The sequence below is a fragment of the Colobus angolensis genome, unplaced genomic scaffold, assembly GCF_000951035.1.
Source record: "Colobus angolensis palliatus isolate OR3802 unplaced genomic scaffold, Cang.pa_1.0 Scaffold25, whole genome shotgun sequence".
Classification (NCBI taxonomy): Eukaryota; Metazoa; Chordata; class Mammalia; order Primates; family Cercopithecidae; genus Colobus; species Colobus angolensis.
This window is the reverse complement of record NW_012115710.1, coordinates 1,852,764-1,873,867: the sequence shown is the minus strand read 5'-3', so window position 1 is coordinate 1,873,867 and position 21,104 is coordinate 1,852,764. Positions and strand designations below refer to the sequence as shown.

Here is a 21,104-nt window from a genome sequence, read left to right as displayed (position 1 = left end):
TCTCGATCTCCTGACCTCGTGATCCGCCCGTCTCGGCCTCCCAAAGTGCTGGGATTACAGGCTTGAGCCACCGCGCCCGGCCCCAGCTAATTTTTTAAAAACATGTTCTATAGAGACGAGGTCTTGCTAGGTTGTCCAGGTTGGTCTTGAACTCCTGGTCTTAAGTGATCCTTCTGCCTTGGCCTCCAAAGGCCTGGGATTATAGGTGTGAGCCGCTGTACCCAGCCTAGAATAAGACAGTTTTGATCCTCAAAAGCCTTCAGAGACTGACAGTGGAGAGAGACAAGCAGTCCCATAATGCCATTAAGGTGTTACAGGTGCTGTTAAGGACGAGTTCATGATTTTTAGGGTTTAGGCGGCTAAGGTGCTGTAATAGAGACCCTAGAATACATTCTGGCTTAAATTAGATGGAGGATTTTTTTTTTCTCTCTCTCATAACAGTAACTGGTGAGTTAGCCCTGCTGACCTCAACTGTCTCTGAGTCTCAGGCAACTTCTCCAATTTCAGCATCTCTTAGCCAGCATGGAGGGGTCAGGCACAGACCGCAGCAGGCCCAGTCCTCTGAAGGATGAGATTCTTCACATGTGCTTGCACCCCATACACCCATTGGCCAGGGAGGGTCACATGACCACACCCAGCAGATCAGGTTGCCTGGATTACAGAGGATGAGAGGCAGTGCTGGGTGATGACTGTAGAGATCATCAGGGTGACCATGGGGAAGGAGCTTGGACTTGACTGTGGGCAAGTGGAAGAGCCAGAATAGAGTTGGTATTAGAAGGCACCCTGGGCTTATGTGAAGGAAAGATTGAAGTGAGGTGGCCAGCAGAAGTGTAGGAAGACCAAACGAGGCTGCTGTGGGAGTCTGGAAGGCTGAGGATAGACTAAGTGGTATGTAGAGATGAGGCTGCAGTGATATGGAAGGATTCAAGATTGTTCAGGAGGCAGAAGGGACCATGTGGTGGTTTTTGCCTTGGTAGTGAAGAACTGGGCAGATTGTTTGCTGGTGTGTGACACCTTTGTTCCCAAAGGCCTCAGTCTTTCTTCCCCATCCCTTTCTTTCTTATACACAGGCACACACACTGTGTAGTTAGAGGAAATACTGCAACAGAAAGTATTACATCACGTTTCAGTCCCACATGTCACTAAAAGTTACGTTACTCAATTCCGCTACAGTGGAGTAATCTCTTAGCTGCAGAATTACACTCAATTTTTTAATACATTGAAAAGAGTGCGCTATTTTTAATATATTTTTTATTATTTTTGTTTTTCCCTATTAGTGGGTGATTAACTGTACTATTTTAAATCAGTTATTTACATCAGTTGCTACAAGTTTGAATCATCATTCATGTTCATGACACATTTTATGATTTAAGTAATTTATCTGAGTTATGCTTCACTTGCACATATTTTCTTTTATAATCATGTTTTATAGATAACTGTAACTGTAATTTGTGTTTTTGATGCTTTAATGGGCATAATTTGGCAGGTGAGAGCCCCTCAACTGGTCTGCTGTGTCATTTCACACCTTTCCAGAGTTTTGGAGAGCATTTTGCCTCTGGCATCAGGGAAGGATCCAGGCTCGGCCCAGTGTGAAGGCAAGCCCATACATGCTGCAAGTGTGCTTGCAGCGCTTGCTAGGACTAGAGCATTTTTTGCTCCAGTTTCACCTTCAGCAAGCACTATATGGTAATCATGTGCTGGCAGCCAGCCTGTCTCAGGGCGGCTTCTCTTAAAAAGAAGAGAAGAGCCAGCGTGGTTTTCTTGGTGTGAGGAATTATTCTGACTTATATTTGGGATTTCCATTTTAGATGTATAAAATTTATATTTCACATTTTGACTCTCCCCAGAATTTATAAGCTTGTCTAAATGAAAAAGGCTACCTTTTTGGTGCACCAAAAAGAAGTCTTTTTAAATGGGTAAGGTATGTAGTCTCTGAGCCTTCTCTTCTCGTGCGTTCAGCACCTTGAGGCTCATGCACCAAGGACTGGAGCCGGGCAAGGGCCAGTCCTATCTTTGGAATGTGCAGGGTTTCAACAGCCCAGGCCTGCCAGGCTTGTTCACTTGGTTTATTGATTCATTTCAGTGCTCCTTTATTTATTTATTTTTTTTAGACTAGAGTAGCTTTAGTAAGGAAATAGTTTTCTTCCTTCCCCTGTCCCATGTTGTGGATTGATGTCCAGAAAGGAACCCATGTTAGCAAGCAGCAGAGCTAGGATTAGAAGAATCATGTCTGCCTGTTTTTTCCAGGGGGCTGTCTTTTCCTACTGTGATTCTTAAAAGTCCTTTCAAAATGGTTAAACATTTCTTGTGATACTATTGTAAGGTTTAAGAATCTGCTTAACTTAGTGGTCCATGCTGCCTGCTTTTTGTGTGCCTTTAATGTGTCCCCGGGACTGGGAGCTGGGTTTGGGCAGGAGTAGGGCCTTGGGAGATGTCCATTATACAAAGCTGATGCAGCTGAGCTTTTTCCATCCTGGGGTTCTGTGTGCGTTACATTCTCTCAGAATCCTCCTTTCCTCTCCTCAGTGCCCTGAGGTACGGCTGAACATCATCTCCAACCTGGACTGTGTGAATGAGGTGATTGGCATCCGGCAGCTGTCCCAGTCCCTGCTTCCTGCCATTGTGGAGCTGGCTGAGGATGCCAAGTGGCGGGTGCGGCTGGCCATCATTGAGTACATGCCCCTGCTGGCTGGACAGCTGGTGAGTGAGGAGGCCTGGGGGGCAGGCAGTGTTGCCTCAGGGGAGGTACAGTATGTCCAGGGCTGTAATGGGGAAACGGGGGGCTTTGGAGGCTTAGTGGAGGTTGTGACAACTGCCTGGGGAGTCAAAGGAAGAGACCCAGGAAATAGGGCCTTAAAAGATGCATTGGATTCAATAAGAGAGAAGAGGGAAAGGAGCACCTCAGACAAAGTTGAGAAGTACCTGGTCTTTCTGGGGTGGGTGTAGGTTCCATGAGGTGTGGCTAGCAGCTCCCTCTGTCTGTTCTCCCTGGAACCCTTACCTTGGAACCCTTGGTTTCTCCTGTAGGGAGTGGAGTTCTTTGATGAGAAACTTAACTCCTTGTGCATGGCCTGGCTTGTGGATCATGGTGAGTACCCCCACAGGAGCAGCAAGAGGAGATGGAAGCTCCAGAAAGGAAGGATGGATTGGCTGGGGCTGTGGCGGGCAGTGGAGGAGGCTAGAGTCACTCCCCGTGCCACTGGATGCTCATATGGACCAGCTCACGTACTCTTTAGAGTCCTAGAGAAGTGTTGAGTGGGAGGAGGACGAAACAGATCACCCAGGGGTTGCCTGGTATAGTGGAGAGCCAGAGACCGGGGTTCTGACAGCTCCAAAGTCAGGATTCAAATCTAAAACAAGTCACCTGCTGTCTTTGAATGAGCCCCACACTCATTCTTGGAAACTTCTTATTCCAGTCCCTTGGGGCCATATGAGAATTGCTCATTGTTTACACTAAGAGAAGTAAAAACTAAAAGGTAATATTTATCTCTGTGAAGCCCTGTTTGAAGTAATAAGTGCCACATAATTTAGGCAAATCACTTGTTGGAGCCTTAGTTTGCCCATCTGTAAAATGAGGCCAATAGTGGAATCTACCTCTTGGAGTGGTTGAAAGATACTGTATTAAAAAACAGTTACTAGATATAGCACACAGTAAGCCCTTTTTTCTCTCTGGCTCACATGCAGCCTGGCACCTCGGGGCTGCTTTGTAAGCCATGGTGAGTGTGACCTACATCTTGTCCACATCAGTTCTTCACCTCCAAATCCTTGTCTCTCCCACCCTCACCCTTCTGCAGTATATGCCATCCGCGAAGCAGCCACCAGCAACCTGAAGAAGCTAGTGGAAAAGTTTGGGAAGGAGTGGGCCCATGCCACGATCATTCCCAAGGTCTTGGCCATGTCCGGAGACCCTAACTACCTGCACCGCATGACCACGCTCTTCTGCATCAATGTGAGCCCCCCACCTGCCTGCTGGCCCATCTCTAGGGAACTGGAGTGCCTGGGAGAGGAAGGATGGTAGAGGGTTCCCCAAGGGAGACACCTGGCTTGGGAATGGAGACATGGAGGAGATCTTCTATTCAGAGATGAGTCCTTGGGGAACTGCAGGCAAGGGGGTGGGGCTCCCAGGGTCAGGGTCATAGGGCCTCTGGGACTGGGCACTTGGATGGTGAGGGACCCAGGGCCTGGGAGACTTGACCTGTTGGAGCAGTGATCTCAAGCTTTATGAGCACCCCTCTCCTTCCCTGAAGAATGTGTGTCTCTGTCTGTGGTGGGTGAGTGTACAGGCTCTAGGTCAGACGTAGTTTTTAATTCTGGCAGGGCCATACTTTAGCTATGGACCTTGGATAGTTACCTGACTACCTTGGATAGTTACCCCTTGATGCTTTGGTCTTCTCATTTGTGAAGGATTCATACTGGTAATCACAGCCTGGTGAGTGTAAAGATTAATCAGGTTATACATGCACAGGGCTTAGAACAGTTAGGCTACAGATAGGAAGTACTCCTGTCTGTTCGCTTTTCCTACGATTATAATTATCTCACGTACTAATTTATGTGTAAACCATACACAGAGCTAGAAATGAAAGGATGGGATTTAAAAATAAACACAACTAAGTGTTCTGATCATTTCTTCCCACGCCACACTCTGGAGGTCCCTGCTGTAAGGAGGGGTCCTTTACAAATGATGATCACCCTAGGATCCTTACAGCAGTGACCTCCAGAGTGTGGCGTGGGAAGAAATGATCAGAACACTTACTTGTGTTTATTTTTAAATCCCATCCTTTCATTTCTAGCTCTGTGTATGGTTCACACATAAATTAGTACGTGAGATAATTATAATCGTAGGAAAAGCAAGTAGACAGGAGCACTTCCTATCTGTAGCCTGACTGTTCTAAGCCCTGTGCATGTATAACCTGATTAATCTTTACACTCACCAGGCTGTGATTACCAGTATGAATCCTAGGGCTTGGTAATTAAGGTCCATCTCCAGAGTAATTAAAGGAAGCCTGAGGATAGAGAAACTGGGACATCACAGAATGGTATTAGGATGGTGTTAGTGGAGTTGGGAGATCCACTCCTCTTAACACTGAACTGAGTCCCCGTGTTGCTCAGCCTCTGTAGGGCCTGATAATCACCAGAGTGGCCTGGTCAGAGGCAGTGGGAGATGAGAGTTAACCAGGAGCTTTGCACTCACCCCTGCCACTCACTGGCCCCCAGGTGCTGTCTGAGGTCTGTGGGCAAGACATCACCACCAAGCACATGCTGCCCACGGTTCTGCGTATGGCTGGGGACCCGGTTGCCAATGTCCGCTTCAACGTGGCCAAGTCTCTACAGAAGATAGGGCCCATCCTGGACAACAGGTGAGATCTGGATACTCCCCCACACACTGGCAAGGGCTTGTGGGCACCTTAATCTTTGACCTTTGAAGGTAGAGCCCAGGGTCAGAGGCCCAGCACTGCTCCTTGCTTGCTGTGTGACCTTGGCTCCCTTCCCTTCTCAAGGTCTGTTTTCTCAACTGTAAAATGAACATCACAGAATGAAATAGAAAGAGGGGGTGATGGGATGGCAGTCCTATATACTAGCAAGAAGTCAGTAGAAAATGAAATCACCTAATGTTTTATATGTAAGTATTTGTATAATTTATAATTGCACCAAAAATATCAAATAGCCAGGAATAAATTCAATGAAAGATGTGTAACACCTCTAGTGTAAACTGTAAAACTACTGTGAGAAATTAAAGCAGACCTGACAAAGGTGGGCGGATCAGTTGTGGTCAGGAGTTCACGACCAGCCTGGTCAACATGGCGAAACCCCGTTTCTGCAAAAAATACAAAAAATTAGCCAGTGTGGTAGCACACGCCTGTAATCTTAGCTGTTTGGGAGCCTGAAGGCAAGAGAACCACTTGAATCCAGGAGGCGGAGGTTGCAGTGAACTGAGATCATGCCATTGCACTCCAGCCTGGGCGATACGAGACTCTGTCTCAAAAAAAATTAAAACAGACCTACATAATATTCGTGTATGGGACAGTTCCCTGAACTCATCTTTAGATTCAGTATAAGCCCATTAAATCTCAACAGGTTCTTTAGTGGAAAATTGACACTTCTAATGAACAAAGTTGGATGATTTATACTACCAGAGACCAAGACTTATGACACCACAGTAATTAAAATAGATGTGAATACAAGAATATTTAAGTCACCCGATAGGATGGAATCAAGGGCACGGAAACAGTCCCACGTGTGTTTAACAGCAGGCACCTCTGTAGTTCAGTGGAGAAATAGATATTTTTTAGAAAACATAGCTGGGTCAATTTGATATCCATGTAGGAATAAAAGAAGCCTCGCCTCAATGCATAAACAAATTAATTTGAGATGACAGACCAGAACCAGAAAGATTTAAAAAATAAAACATCTAGAAGAAAATGTAGGAAAATATGTTCATGAGTTAGCCTAGGCACAGCAAACCAGAGGAAGTGATGGGTAAGTTGACCTTCTGTAAAATGTAGCACTATTTCTCAAAAGACAGCATTTTTGAGAGTAAAATGCAAGCCCCTGACTGGAGGAAGATGTCTGCAATGTATGTTTCTGAGAAAGGACTCATCCACAATACCTGTCTACAAATCAGGCAGGGCAAGAAAGAGATGGGAAAAAAGACTTGAATTGGCACTTGAAAAAGGATCTCCAAATAGCTTGTAAGCATATGACAGGTGTTCAGCATCATCAGCCTTCAGGAAAATGCAAATTAAAGCTCAGTGACCTATCACTACACACCTCCCAGAACAACCAATATTAAAAAAGACTCAATGGTGCAAATGTTGAAGACATAGAGCTGGAACTCTCATCCATTGCATGTGAGGCTGTATATTTAGGGTTTGATCACTCTGAAAACGGGAGTGGAACCGGAGTGGAATTTGGTGAAGCTTGTTACACAAACACCCTGTGAAACAGCCCTTGCAGTCCTGGGTCTCTATCCAGGAGAAATGAGTGCTGTTTCTGTCAGAAGAATGTTCATGGTAGCTTTATTCATAGTAGCCATAAAAACGGAAACAACCTCCATGTCTGCCCACAGTAGATCAGATAAACTTTAGTTCATTCATACAGTGGAAAACTATTCAGCAGTGAAAAATCAAATGCCTGCTATAGGTGGCAACACAGGTGGCTCTCACAGATACCATGCTGAGTGAGGAGCCAAACCCAAGAAAACGCACCATTTATATCAAGTTCAGAAACAGGCGGAATGAAAGAATTGAGATGATGGAAGTAAAAATAGTGGTTATTTGGGGAGAACAGGGAGCTGTCAAGTGAAAGTCGGGAACCCACAAAGCCTGCACTTTTGATTTCTGTCTGTATCTGTTCCAGGACACAACCTCAGCTTTAGTTTCTCTCCGAAGTCCTCCTCCATTTCCCAAAACAGTTGACTCGGTGCAGGCGGAGTTCCCTGGGCCCCATAGATGAGAGTGGATGCCTCCTCTTGGCTCCTGGAGGACCAGGAACTTCCCCTTGGGGCCTCTTACCACTCCCCTCTTACATGTTAGTTTGGTCTCTGTCTTCCTCCTGGCCCGGATGCCTCATTGCAAGAAACGAGTGATTTAGCGCCGTATTCATTCCATGTACATTGTAGGCCTCAGTGAATATGTGTGAAATCAATGAAAGATACCCATTTGCTGGGCCTCAGAGACTTGGGGGTTCTGTGATTCTCTTCCACTTTCCCAGCCTGCTCTGATCTCCCTGTTTGGGGCCCCAGAGAAGTCTGTCGTCATCTGTCATACTTCTGACCTTTAAAGTAATTAATTGGTTGGTTGGTTGGTTGGTTGGTTTTTTTGTGCTTTGTTTGGTTTTCCTTTGAGACAGAATCTTGCTCTGTCGCCCAGGCTGGAGTGCAGTGGTGCAATCTCGGCTCACTGCAACGTCTGCCTCCTGGGTTCAGGCAGTTTTTGTGCTTCAGCCTCTTAAGTTGCTGGGATTACAGGTGTGCACCACCATGCTTGGCTAATTTTTGTACTTTCAGTAGAGACGGGGATTTTGCCATGTTGTCCAGGCTGCTTTTGAACTCCTGGCCTCAAGTGGTCTGCCTACCTTGGCTTCCCAAAGTGCTAGGATTACAGGCATGAGCCACTGCGCCTGGCCTTGATTTTACTTTTTTTTTTTTTGAGACGGAGTTTCGCTCTTGTTGCCCAGGCTGGAGTGCAGTGACGCAATCTTGGCTCACCACAACCTCTGTCTCCCAGGTTCCAGCGATTCTCCTGCCTCAGTCTCCCAAGTAGCTAGGATCACGGGCATGCACCACCACGCCCTACTAATTTTGTATTTTTAGTAGAGACAGGGTTTTTCCATGTTGGCCAGGCTGGTCTCAAACTCCCAACCTCAGACGATCCACCCACCTTGGGCTCCCAGAGTGCTGGGATTACAGATGTGAGCCGCCATGCCTGGCCTGATTTTACTTTTAATAGACACATAATTATACATATTTATGGGGGTATAGTAGTGTTTCGATAATGTGTGCAAATGTGTAATGATCAAATTAGGATAATTAGCATATCTGTCACCTTAAACATTTACCGTTTCTTTGTGATGAGAACATTCAAAATCTTTTTTTTTTTTTTTTGAGACGGAGTCTCGCTCTGTCGCCTGGGCTGGAGTGCAGTGGCCAGATCTCAGCTCACTGCAAGCTCCGCCTCCCAGGTTCACGCCATTCTCTCGCCTCAGCCTCCCGAGTAGCTGGGACTACAGGCACCAGCCACCTCGCCCGGCTAGCTTTTTGTATTTTTTAGTAGAGACGGGGTTTCATCGTGTTAGCCAGGATGGTCTCGAACTCCTGACCTCGTGATCCACCCGTCTCGGCCTCCCAAAGTGCTGAGATTACAGGCTTGAGCCACTGTGCCCGGCCCCGAGAACATTCAAAATCTTATAGCTGTTTTGAAACTTGCAAAATATTATTGTTTTCTATGGTCACCCTCCTGTGCAGTGAGCAGAGATTTCTAATTCCTGTGTGTGTCCTGGATTTTGAGACTCCTCCCACCTTGGGTTTGGTGTGTCCATGTCTGTGAACACCCTCTTGCTCAAGAGCCCTGTGCCTACCTGTTGCCCCAGTCCAGCCTGGCTCACCTTCCCTTTCCCTGTCTCCTTTCGCTTTCCAGCACCCTGCAGAGTGAAGTCAAGCCCATCCTAGAGAAGCTGACCCAGGACCAGGATGTGGACGTCAAATACTTTGCCCAGGAGGCTCTGACTGGTAAGACCTAGAAAGCAGGGAGCCCTAGCAGGAGGGTGGACTTTTAAGGACAGGCGCTAGGCTGTCCTTTGAGAACAAGGTAGCAGCTTCTGGGAGGGGGAGGTACCATGGCATTGTGGGCAGAGAGAGGGCTGTGGCTCTGATTCTCGCCTATTCCTGTTTTCCTAGTTCTGTCTCTCGCCTGATGCTGGAAGAGGAGCAAACACTGGCCTCTAGTGTCCACCCTCCAACCCCCACAGGTTCCTCTTTGGAGAGACACTGGGGGCCTTTGGCTGTCACTCCCTGTGCATGGTCTGACCCCAGGCCCCTTCCCCCAGCACGGTTCCTCCTCTCCCCAGCCTGGGAAGATGTCTCACTGTCCACCTCCCAACGGGCTGGGGGAGCACGGGGTTGGACAGGACAGCGACCCTGGGAGGAAGGGGCTACTCCGCCCACGTCGGGGAGAGATGTGAGCATCCCGGGTCACTGGATCCTGCTGCTGTAATGGGAAGCCCTCCCCCATTTACTTCTCCACCTCCCGTCCTCCCCCTCATTGGTTTTTTTTTGTGTGTCAACTGTGCCATTTTTATTTTATTCCTTTTATTTTCCCCCTTTTCACAGAGAAATAAAGGTCTAGAAGTAGTCGGTCCTCTGGCCTTACTCATCAGCATGGAGGAGGGGACACCACCCCAGAGTCATAACATCTGCTCTTTTCTCTGGAGAAGATGTTGTTACAGGACCCATTATACCCCTATGTCCCGAGAGAATTCTCTGGGGATCCCCCCAGGAGTGCTGCTGGCCTGTGGAGCAGAGGGTCCGGGAGGTGCTCTGGCTGCTGTCCTGTAGTGCAGTTCGGTTTCATAGATGTTGGCCAAGTATTTTGGGGGTTAAGAGCAGGTGCCTTGGAACCAGACTGCCTGGCTCCTTCAGTTAATAGACGTGTGACTAGGAGTAGCTTGTTAAGTCTTTCTGAGCTCAGTTTTGTATTGTGTAAAATGAGAGTGACAGTAGTACCTAGCTTGCAGGGTGGGTGGCGAGGACCAAGTGAATTAGTACCTGGTAAGTGTGTAGCAGTTTCAACATGGGAAGTACACAACATGAGAAGCAGAGTGAGCTGTACATGCCAGAGAACCCCCTGTGGGCCGTTCCCTGTGTTCTTGAAGAAGACTTGGGCTCTGACCCTGTCCCCAGGAGGTCTCAGAGTGATCAGGATTGTACTAGAGAGAGAACTATGGCAAGATAGACCAGTTGTCTCTCAGTATCTATTCGCCCCTTCCTAATATAGAAGCTCTGATTTTTAGCTGGGCACATGACTATATGGATTCCAGGTATTTTCCTAGTGTCTCTTGAAATTAGGTGTGGTACTGTGACCAAATTCTAGTCAAAAAGATGTTGAACAAAAGTGATATGTGCAGCTTCTAGGAAGTGTTCTTAAGGGTGGAGGCATGATCCCCCCCACCTTTCCTCCTTCCTGCACTTCCTGCAACAAGAGTGCAGTGGACCAGCAGCCTACACATTCTCAGGAGCTTGTTAGAAATGCCGAACCTCTCGCCCCTTGCCCAGACCTGCTCATTCAGAGCCTTCATTTTAACAAGATGCCCAGGTTCATCTGCACACTGAAGTTTGAGAAGTCCGGCCTTAAACACTTTAACCCAGTTTTTCTCTCTTGAGAGTGAGGTTAATGCTGCCTGGGTCTAGGGCTGAGGATGCGCTGTGGCCAGAGGTGGGGTCTAGAATTGGGCATGCATATGTAGACAAAGCTCAGGGATGTGTGGAGACTACAAGATTGGGCGACTGATGGAATGGGATCGTTACAGGAGGTGGAGGTGCAACGGATACCCTGGATGGGCTGGGTAATGAGGTGATACTCAGCGACCACAGGAGTGAGTATGAGAGACAAGGGTGAAGGACAGCCTGAGTTACTGAACCCCGGCCGAGAGTCCTGAGTTAACCAGGGATTGCCTGGTGTCTTGGGTCACGTGCTCTAGAAGCAGAGCACAAGTGGAGACTCGTTCAAGTGTCTTACTTAGAGAGTGCTCTCAGGCAAAGGAGACTGAGGTTAACTCAACTTCTATGAACTTTGAGTTGGGAGAATCCAATCAGGTGATGAATGTGGTGGTGTTAGGAGCAGTTCCTAATCTCCCAGGCTGCAGCTTTGTTTGCTCCATACACCTGGCCCTCTCTGTAGCAGCTGAAGTTGGCCCCTCGAAGCCTTTGATGCTGGAGCTGGGTCAGGGTGGAGAGACTGCCTGGAGCCAGGACGCACAGCACTGGCCTGTTTCTCCCCCTCTCTAGGCCTAAATCCCAGCAGTTACGTTGGCTGTCTCTCATGGTTCCTTCCACAGCACTGTTCTCCAGAGCCCACACAAATTTTGTCTCCTTTTGTGATGACTGCACTTCTTCGGCTGTTTTCGCCCACAATCTCTTCACTGACCCCTTCCTTCCACTGCTTTGACCCAGACATCTGGATGCGGATGAGGTTGCTGAGTCATTTGGTTTCTTTGGCTAACACATAGGGTCACGAGTAGAGCTCTAGAATCACTGTGCCCTTAACTCAAGGTGCAGAATCTGCCTGTGGTGCTTGAGCTGTGGTTGTCGCTGGAGGAAAATTAACCATGGCTACCCTGGGCAGATGAGGATCACGAGGTGGTGCCTCAGACCCTAGAAGCGAACTGCAGGGAGTGAACAAGATCCTGCATATGGCCGTCAGGACTGGAGGGAAGGAGGACACCAGGTTCATCTACCCAAGCTGGTGGCATCAGGCATAAAAAAAAAAAACAGGGCGGAAGTGGTGGCTCATGCCTGTAATCCCAGCACTTTGGGAAGCCGAGGTGGGTGGATCACCTGAGGTCAGGAGTTTTGAGACCAGCCTGACCAATGTGGTGAAACCTTGTCTCTACTAAAAATATGAAAAAATTAACTGGGCATGCTGGAGAGCGCCTGTAATCCCAGCTACTCAGGAGGCTAAGGCAGGAAGATTGCTTGAATCTGGGAGACAGAGGTTGCAGTGAGCCAAGATCACGCCACTGTACTTGAGCCTGGGCGACAGAACGAGACTCCATCTGGAAAAAAAAAAAAAAATCAGGAACTTGTAAAAAAGAGAAAATCCAATAAAGATTCGGTGCCAGGTCCTGACTCCAGCAGGCCTTAACCATACAGAGCGGCAAGGTGATGTGAGGTTACAGGCTTCATAGGGCTGGATTTTTCCCAGTCAGCCTCCAGGAAGGGTAAGAGACTGGTAGCTTCACGTGTCACCAAACGAAACTGGAAGTTTGGGTTGGCTAATTGGGTCCTTCCCAGACTGGAGGAGTGAAGGGAAACCTGAGACCCTAAGTCTTCCTGGGGAATCACTGCGCTCTGTCCCCAAGCACAGGCCTTTCCTGAAAAAAAGCTGAGGAGCGGGAATCTGCTCCCCACCCACCCCTTAGCTTGGGCTTAGCCTCAGCCGCTGCTCTGCTGTTCCTCTACCCTGTGCATACTCTAGAGCAGTAGAGAGAATGGACCTTCCCTGATGCTGAAAATAACAAAGGGCTAGAACTCCAATCTCACTCTTTCTCTAGGCAAATGGCAGATGATGATTATTCATGAATACTCTGGCTTTCTATGTTGAGTTAATTCAGGGCTGTATTCTTTGCTGTTACTCCTCTTTTTTCATGTGTTTTATACAGATACTAAGCTTTATTTTATTTTTTGTTCATTTTTTGAGATGGAGTCTCACTGTATTGCCTAGGCTGGAGTGCAGTGGTGCGATCTCGGCTCACTACAACCTCTGCCTCCTGGGTTGAAGTGATTGTCCTGTCTCGGCCTCCTAAGTAGCTACTGTTAACATGGGTAAAAATAATTTTTTTTTTCTTCTTTGGGAAACTAAAAGATTTGCAATTCTCAATTGATTATTCACCCTTTGGTCGTGTACTGAAGAAGGGTACAGAATGTTACCTCCAGGAGTGTGGAGCTTTAGATAGGATCCTGCTTCCTGAGGCTGGAGCTTACTCTGCTGTGTGATCAGAGGCTTTCACAGCATCCACATTGGTCTCCAGATCAGCCCTATCACGGAGGCCTGGTCCAGAGACCTTCACACGAAAAGGGAAATGATAAGTGTCCGGGAGACACCATTCTGCAGGGATCCTGCCCTCTTAATAATCTCCATGGCCACAGAAATAACCTTGGGGTTTTCCCAGGAGCTAGTCACCACACACAGATTATGAACTTTGGACAAAAGCCCCAGCCCTAGCCCTCATTCTGATACCTGTCATGCCCAAACTGCTCTCAAGGGCTCATGTGCTGTTACCTCCTGAGAGTCTGCGTATCAGTATGTCTCTGTGCTAATGTAATTGAGTAAAGTGGGAAGAGCAACAGGCAAAGGGCAGGATACTGGAAGCTGGGTATAGGGTCCCCTTACCTGATTTATGTTGCTGATTTTCCCAAATATTGATAAAAATGAATTGATCTCTAGGTGGAAAACAGGAGGAACCCCAGACTACATAGTAAGTAGAAAATGAAATAAATGCTGCATGTCATTTAGATAGAGTTCAGCCCTGAGTCACAAAGTCTTTTCAGAACAAAGGAATAGTTCTCCCTTATCTGAAGCTCACTGTGGCCTTGGGAAGCCTGGCATTGAGAATTCTCTGCGTGTTCACTCTTGAGTTCTGTGCCTGCATCACACAGCAATGGAACAGTCCCAAAGGATTCTTAAGGGTGGGGAAAGGCACTAAGAGAAGATGAACCTGTAGCCCCTGTTATACCATCTGGCCTAATTGATACTGCTGTTATCAAGCAAAAGGAGCTGTCTCCCTGAGGCACTGGAAGCCAATATTTTGACACCAGGTTTTTGAGAAAGAAAAACTTTTAAGTTGACTCACAAGATGAGTCAAACTCAAATCTGTCTCCCTCCCTGTGCTGGCTTTAAGGCAGTAATTATAAAACGTTTAGGAGGTGGATTCTGGGGTTCTCAGATGAAGGTAGAAGGAAAGGAGAGGTCTGGAAAGTCTTCTGGCATTCACGGTTCTCTTCATGTCTCCTCATGCATCATATTCAAATTTAGGGGGAGGTAGTTTGAAACGTGGTGTGGAAATTCAGGCTGTGACATCAGCATGCTTGGTCTGTGCCAACTCCATTTGGCCATATTGGTTTCAACCAATTTTGACCAGTCTTGTAGAGGGCGTTTGAGCATTTCAGAAAGTTATTTCTTACCTGCTGTTCTGTAAATTAATAATTTTTGTTAGTTACTGGTTTATTTAACTCTTTGGGCATGGCTTCACTACCAGCTGTCCTAAACCCACTTGATATTTCCTGAGCCTCCTTACTTTCCACCTTCATTCTCTCATCATACTTTATGTACACTAATAACTCCCCTGCTATTCTGTATGTAACCCAAATATCAGCTGTACTGCCTCCTCTCTTAGATATCTATGTATACCCTGACCTAATCAAAACCAGAAATTGTGGAGCTGAAAAAGCCGGTGTGTGAAACGAGAAAAGCAATTGAGAGGGGTAACAACAGTATTGAACAAGCAGAAGAAAGAATTTGTGAACTTGAAGATAGGTGTTGGGGACCAGTCTCTGTAGGATCCAGTCCCACAGGGTCCGTGGGTTTTTCTCCCCGTGTGTGGAGACGAGAGATTGTAGGAATAGAGACACAAGACAGAGATAAAAGACAAGACAGCTGGGCCCGGGGGACCACTACCACCAAGACGCGGAGAGCGGTAGCGGCCCCGAATGCCAGGCTGCGCTGATATTTATTGGATACAAGACAAAGGGGCAGGGTAAGCAGTGTGAGCCATCTTCAGTGATAGGTAAGGTCACGTGGGTCACGTGTCCACTGGACAGGGGGCCCTTCCCTGCCTGGCAGCCAAGGCAGACAGAGGAGAGAGAGAGAGGAGACAGCTTATGCCATTATTTCTGCATATCAGAGACTTTTAGTACTTTCACTAATTTGCTACTATTATCTAAAAGGCAGAGCCAGGTGTACAGGATGGAACATGAAGGCCGACTAGGAGCGTGACCACTGAAGCGCAGCATCACAGGGAGGCGGTCAGGCCTCCGGATAACTGCGGGCGGGCCTGACAGGCCCTCCACAAGAGGTGGAGGAGTAGAGTCTTCTCTGAACTCCTCTGGGGAAAGGGAGACTCCCTTTCCCTATCTGCTAAGTAGCGGGTGCTTTTCCTTGACACTGACGCTACTGCTAGACCGCAGTCCGCTTGGCAACGGGCATCTTCCCAGGCGCTGGCATTATCGCTTGACCAAGGAGCCCTCAGTGGCCCTGCCCGGGCATAACAGAAGGCTCACACTCTTGTCTTCTGGTCACTTCGCACTATGTCCCCTCAGCTCCTATCTCTGTATGGCCTGGTTGTTCCTAGGTTATAATTGTAGAGCAAGGATTGTTATAATATTGAAATAAAGAGTAATTGCTACAAACTAATCATTAATGATATTCATATATAATATCTGTTATCTATATCTAGTGTAACTATTCTTATTTTATATGTTTTATTATACTGGAACAGCTCGTGCCCTCGGTCTCTTGCCTCGGCACCTGGGTGGCTTGCCGCCCACAGTCTTAACACTACCTGTAGGGTATCCGAAGACCAAGGGCGACAAAGGATTGAGAAGAGACAGGTTAAAGGTGGGAGCCAGGGGTCCAGTGACAAATTGGAGGTTGCAAAAGGCCCCCAGCTGTGGTCTCCACACTATTTATTGAGTACAATCACTTAGATCTAAGAAGCAGATGTTCAGGGAGAAACAGTGAAAGGGAGGCAGTACGTCCTAGGCGTAATCGGTAGCAATAGCAGTTTAAATGAATCTCCTTTGTGCTCAAACAGTGTATCTTTGACTTATTGGAGAGTAGCTAGTGGGAGTGGGCTTAACCGGGAGCCTGCACATCTGTTCACTTTCCAGTGTTTCAAAGGAGTGTCTTTCGCCTTGAACACAGTGTTTACATATAAGAGAGCAGGTCTTGCTCTGAGCATGGGAACATGATGACAATTAGGAGGCTTTCCTCCTCAGAGGCCTCTCGTGGCTTTCCACAACTTATTGTCCCATATTTTTATGGCCAGTTTATGCAGGCACCCCACAAGCTCTTTTCCCACAAGCCTTTTCCAAACAATAGGTTGTTTGAAAATACATGCTCAGAGGAGAAGAAAGAAAAAACAATATATATGTAAAAAAATAAAGTCATCAGGATGTATGGGACAGCATCAAAAGAGCTAAGTTCACATTACAGGATTTCAAGAAGGAAAGGAGAAAGAAGGCTATAGAAAGCTTATTTAAAGATAGTAGCCAAAAATGTCTCTATCTGGGAAAAGATATAAATGTCTAGGTGTAGGAAGCTTAAAGTCTCCAGTTAGTTTTAATTCAAATAAAACTTCAGCAAGACATGTTATAATAAACTGTCAAAAGTCAAAGACAAAAGAAGAAGGGTTTTTGATTTTCGTTGTTTTGAGCCAGAATCTTGCTCTGTTACCCAGACTGGAGTGCAGTGGCGCCATCTTGGCTCATTGCGACCTTCGCCTCCCAGGTTCAAGCGATTTTCATGTCTGAGCCTCCCAAGTAGCTGGGACTACAGGTGTTCTCCACCACACCCGGCTAATTTTTGTATTTTTTAGTAGAGACAGCATTTCACCATGTTGGCCAGGCTGGTCTCAAACTCCTGGCCTCAAGTGATCTGCTGCCTTGGCCTCCCAAAGTGCTGGGATTACAGGCATGAGCCGCCGCTCCCGGCCCAAAGACAGAGTTTTAAAGGCACAAAAGAAGACTAATCATTTGCAATGAAACTCTATAAAGCTATCAGCAGACTTCTCGGTAAAAACTCTATAGGCCAGAAGGACAGTAGGATGATATTATTAAATCACAGAAGAAAAAAACCTGGCAGCCGGGAATAATTTACCTAGCAAGCTGTCCTTTAGAAATGAAGGACAGTATAAGGACTTTCCCATACAAACAAAATGTAAGCGAGTTTATCACTTCTAGGCCTGTCTTATGAAAACGATAAAGGGAGGCCAGGCGTGGTGGCTCACGCCTGTAATCCCAGCACTTTGGGAGGCTGAGACGGGCGGATCACGAGGTCAGGAGATCGAGACCATCCTGGCTAACACAGTGAAACCCCGTCTCTACTAAAAAAATACAAAAAAAAAAAACTAGCCGGGCATGGTGGCCGGCGCCTGTAGTCCCAGCTACTCGGGAGGCTGAGGCAGGAGAATGGCATAAACCCGGGAGGCGGAGCTTGCAGTGAGCTGAGATCCAGCCACTGCACTCCAACCTGGGTGCTGGGTGACAGAGCAAGACTCCATCTCAAAAAAAAAAAGAAAATGATAAAGGGAGTTTTTTTAATATAAAAAAAGAACATTAGTAACATGGAAACATGTAAAAGGATAGAACTCTGACAAAAGTAAATGCAGAATCAAATTTCAGGATACTCTAACACTAATGGAATTATGATAATCACATATATTGAGTATAAAGTCTGAAAGGCAAAACTGTTAAACGTAATAGGTATATTAACTTGTTTAGGGATATACAATATAAAAGAGATATAAATCTAATATCAAAAATATAAAATGTGAGTGGAAGAATAAAACTGTAGTGTTTCCTATGTGATAGAAGTTAACTTTTTATCAGGTTGAAATAGCCTTTTATAAGTAAAATATGTTATATGTAAGACTTATGCTAATCATGAAGCAAAAAAACCTATAGTAAGTATTCAAAAGATAAGAAGCAAGAAATCTAAACATACCAGTTCATAAATACATCTAATAACAAAGACAGCAAGTGAGTAGGAAGAAACAAAATCTACAAAACAATAAGGAAATAATTAATAACATGAAAAGAGTAAGTTCTTAACTATCAATAATCACCTTGAATGAGTCCGGGTGTGGTGGCCCAAGCCTGTAGTTCCAGCACTTTTGGAGGCGGAGGCGGGTGGATCACCTGAGGTCAGGAGTTCAAGATGAGCCTGGCCAACATGGTGAAACCCTGTCTCTACTAAAAATACAAAACATTAGCCAGGTGTGGGGCGGGTACTTGTAATCTCGGATACTTGGGACGCTGAGGCAGAAGAATCGCTTGAACCCAGGAGGCAGAGGTTGCTGTGAGCCAAGATTGCACCATTGCACTCCAGCCTGGGTAACAAGAGCAAAACTCCATCTCAAAAAATAAAAATAAAAAAAAAAAACTAAATAATTGCCTTGAATGTAAATGGATTAAGTTATTTTATCTAAAGACACAGAATGTCATAATTTTTTAAAAGACCAAGTATATGCTGTGAGAAGAGACTAACTTCACCATTAAGAACACAAAGTGAAGAACTAGAAAAAGATATTCTATGCAAATAGAAACCAAAACAGAGTAGAGGTTGAATAAACCTTAAGGAAAAACTGTAACAGTACAAAAATTGTCATTATACAATGATAAAGAGGGGAATTCATCAAGAGGATATAAGAATTGTAAATGTAGATATGCCCACCATCAGAGAACCTTAATAGATAAAGCAAATATTAATAAATCTGAAGGGAGAGACAGACTGCAACGCAATACTAGTAGGGAACTTATCTCACTTTCCACAGTGGACAGACAGAAAATCAATAAGGAATTGTCGGATGCAAGCTGTGCTTTAGACCAAATGTGCCCTAATAGACATACACAGAACATTCCATGAAACAGTATCAGAGTATCATTCTCAAGCGCATATGGAATATTCTCCAGGACAGATCGTATAGATAAGACAAAGCAAATCTTATCAAATTTAATTGAAATTATATCAAGTATTTGTTCCTACTACAATGAGACAAAATTAGAAATCAATAATGAGCAATTTCAAGATGGAGGGATATGGGAAAATTAAACCACATGCTCCCGAACAAACAATGGGTCAAAAAAGAAATCACAAGAGAGATTTTAAAGTATCTTGAGACAAACCAATAGAAACACAACATACAAAATCTTATGGAATGCAGTAAGAGCAGTTCTAAGGGGGAAGATTAGAGCAATAAATGCCTACAACAATAACAAAAAAGATCTCTCAAGTAAACAACCTAACATTACACCCTAAGGAACTAGAAAAAGACAAACTAAACTCGAAGTCAGTAAAAAGAAGGAAGTAATAAAGATCCAATGTAATCAGAAAAAAATGAGAGAGCAGAAAAACACAATTGAGAAGATCCTTGAAACTAGGATGGCTTTTCTGAGAAGATAAATCACAAACCTTTAGCCAAACAAACCAAGAAAAAAGAAGACTCAAATAATATCAGACATGGCAGATGAGACATTACACTTAATACTGCAGAAATACAAAAGGTCATAAGACAATATTATCCAGAATTATATGCCAACAAGTTAGACAGTCTAAAAGAAGTGGAGAAATTCCTAGAAAGATAAAACCTGCTAAGACTGAATTATGAGGAAATAGAAAATATCTTTCATTAATGCAGAATCAAGGAAAACAAATTAGGCCAGGTGCAGTGGCTCACCCCTGTAATCCCACCACTTTGGGAGGCTGAGGCAGGCAGATCACTTGAGGTGAGGAGTTTGAGACCAACCTGGCCAACATGGCGAAACCGTGTCTTTACTAAAAGTACAAAAATTAGCTGGGTGGTGGTGCATGCTTGTAATCCCAGCTACTTGGGAGGCTGAGACACAAGAATCACTTTAACCCGGGAGGTGGAGGTTGCAAGGAGCCTAGATTGCACCACTGCACTTCAGCCTGGGCAACAGAGGGAAACTCTTGTCTCAAAATAAATAAATAAAATTAAAAAAAAACAAAAACAAATTAAAAATCTGAACTGACCAAGAATGAGAAACGAGATTCAATCAGTAATAAAACACTCACATCAAAGTAAAGCCCAGGACATGATGTGTTCTTTGAAGCATTCTACCAAACATTAAGAAAAGAGTAATGCCAATCATTCTCAAATTCCTTCAAAATATTTAAGAGTAGAAAACATTTCCATTCTCTTTTTTGAGGTCAGCAGTACCCTGATGCCAAAGCGACACACAAGAATACTACAAGAAAAAGCTACAGGTCAACATTCCCTATGAACTTAGATACAAAAATCCTCAACAGAATACTAGCAAAGAAAAAAGAAAAATTGGCCTGTGCGGTGGCTTCATGCCTGTAATCCCAGCATTTTGGGAGACTGAAACAGGTGGCTCACCTGAGGTCAGGAGTTTGAGACCAGCCTGGCCAACATGGTGAAACCCTGTCTCTACTAAAAATACAAAAATTAGCTGGGCATGGTGGCAGGTGCCTGTAATCCCAGCTACTCAGGAGGCTGAGGCAGTGAGCCCAGATAGCGCCTTTGCACTTCAGCCTGGGTGACAGAATGAGACTCCATCTTTAAAAAAAAAAAAAAAAAAGCAAGACTTTAAAGGATTATTTACCATAATGGTAGGTTATCCCTGGAAGAAGAATAGGTCAACCTATGCAAATCTGTGATGCACCACATACAAAGAATAAAGACATAATCCATATGAGCTTCTCAACAGATTCACTGAATGCTTTGGACAAAATTCCATATTCTTCCATGATGAAAACTCTAATCAAATTAGGTATAGAAGGAATGTACCTCAGCACAACAAAGGCCACATATGACAAACCCACAGCTATTACTACACCCAAAGATGAACAGTTGAAAGCCTTGCCTCTATACCAGGAACAAGACAAGGATGCACACTCTCACCACTTTTATTTAACATAGTGGTGAATGTTCTTGCCAGAGCAATTAGGCAAGAAAAAGTAATATAAAACATTCAAATAAAAAAGAAAGAAGTGAAATTATTCTTGTTTGGTAATGACCTTATACACAGAAAACTCAAGACTAAACAAAAATACTGTTAGAAATAATAAGTGATAATAAATGAACTTTAAGAAGTTTGAAGATATGAAATTGGTGAGCAAAATTAGTTGCAT

General features: G+C 45.2%; 1 protein-coding gene across 1 annotated transcript in view; it reads left to right on the top strand.

Moving 5' to 3' along the window:
• The window catches only part of PPP2R1A (protein phosphatase 2, regulatory subunit A, alpha), a 38,796-nt gene extending 28,948 nt beyond the window's left edge, over window positions 1–9,848 (top strand). The window contains exons 10-15 of the mRNA XM_011946205.1: window positions 2,527–2,700; window positions 3,028–3,088; window positions 3,795–3,949; window positions 5,215–5,357; window positions 9,135–9,226; window positions 9,395–9,848. Of these exons, the coding sequence (XP_011801595.1) occupies window positions 2,527–2,700; window positions 3,028–3,088; window positions 3,795–3,949; window positions 5,215–5,357; window positions 9,135–9,226; window positions 9,395–9,411 (642 nt within the window). The 3' untranslated portion in view covers window positions 9,412–9,848. The remainder of the gene's footprint in view (window positions 1–2,526; window positions 2,701–3,027; window positions 3,089–3,794; window positions 3,950–5,214; window positions 5,358–9,134; window positions 9,227–9,394) is intronic.
• The last annotated feature ends 11,256 nt before the right edge of the window (window positions 9,849–21,104 follow it).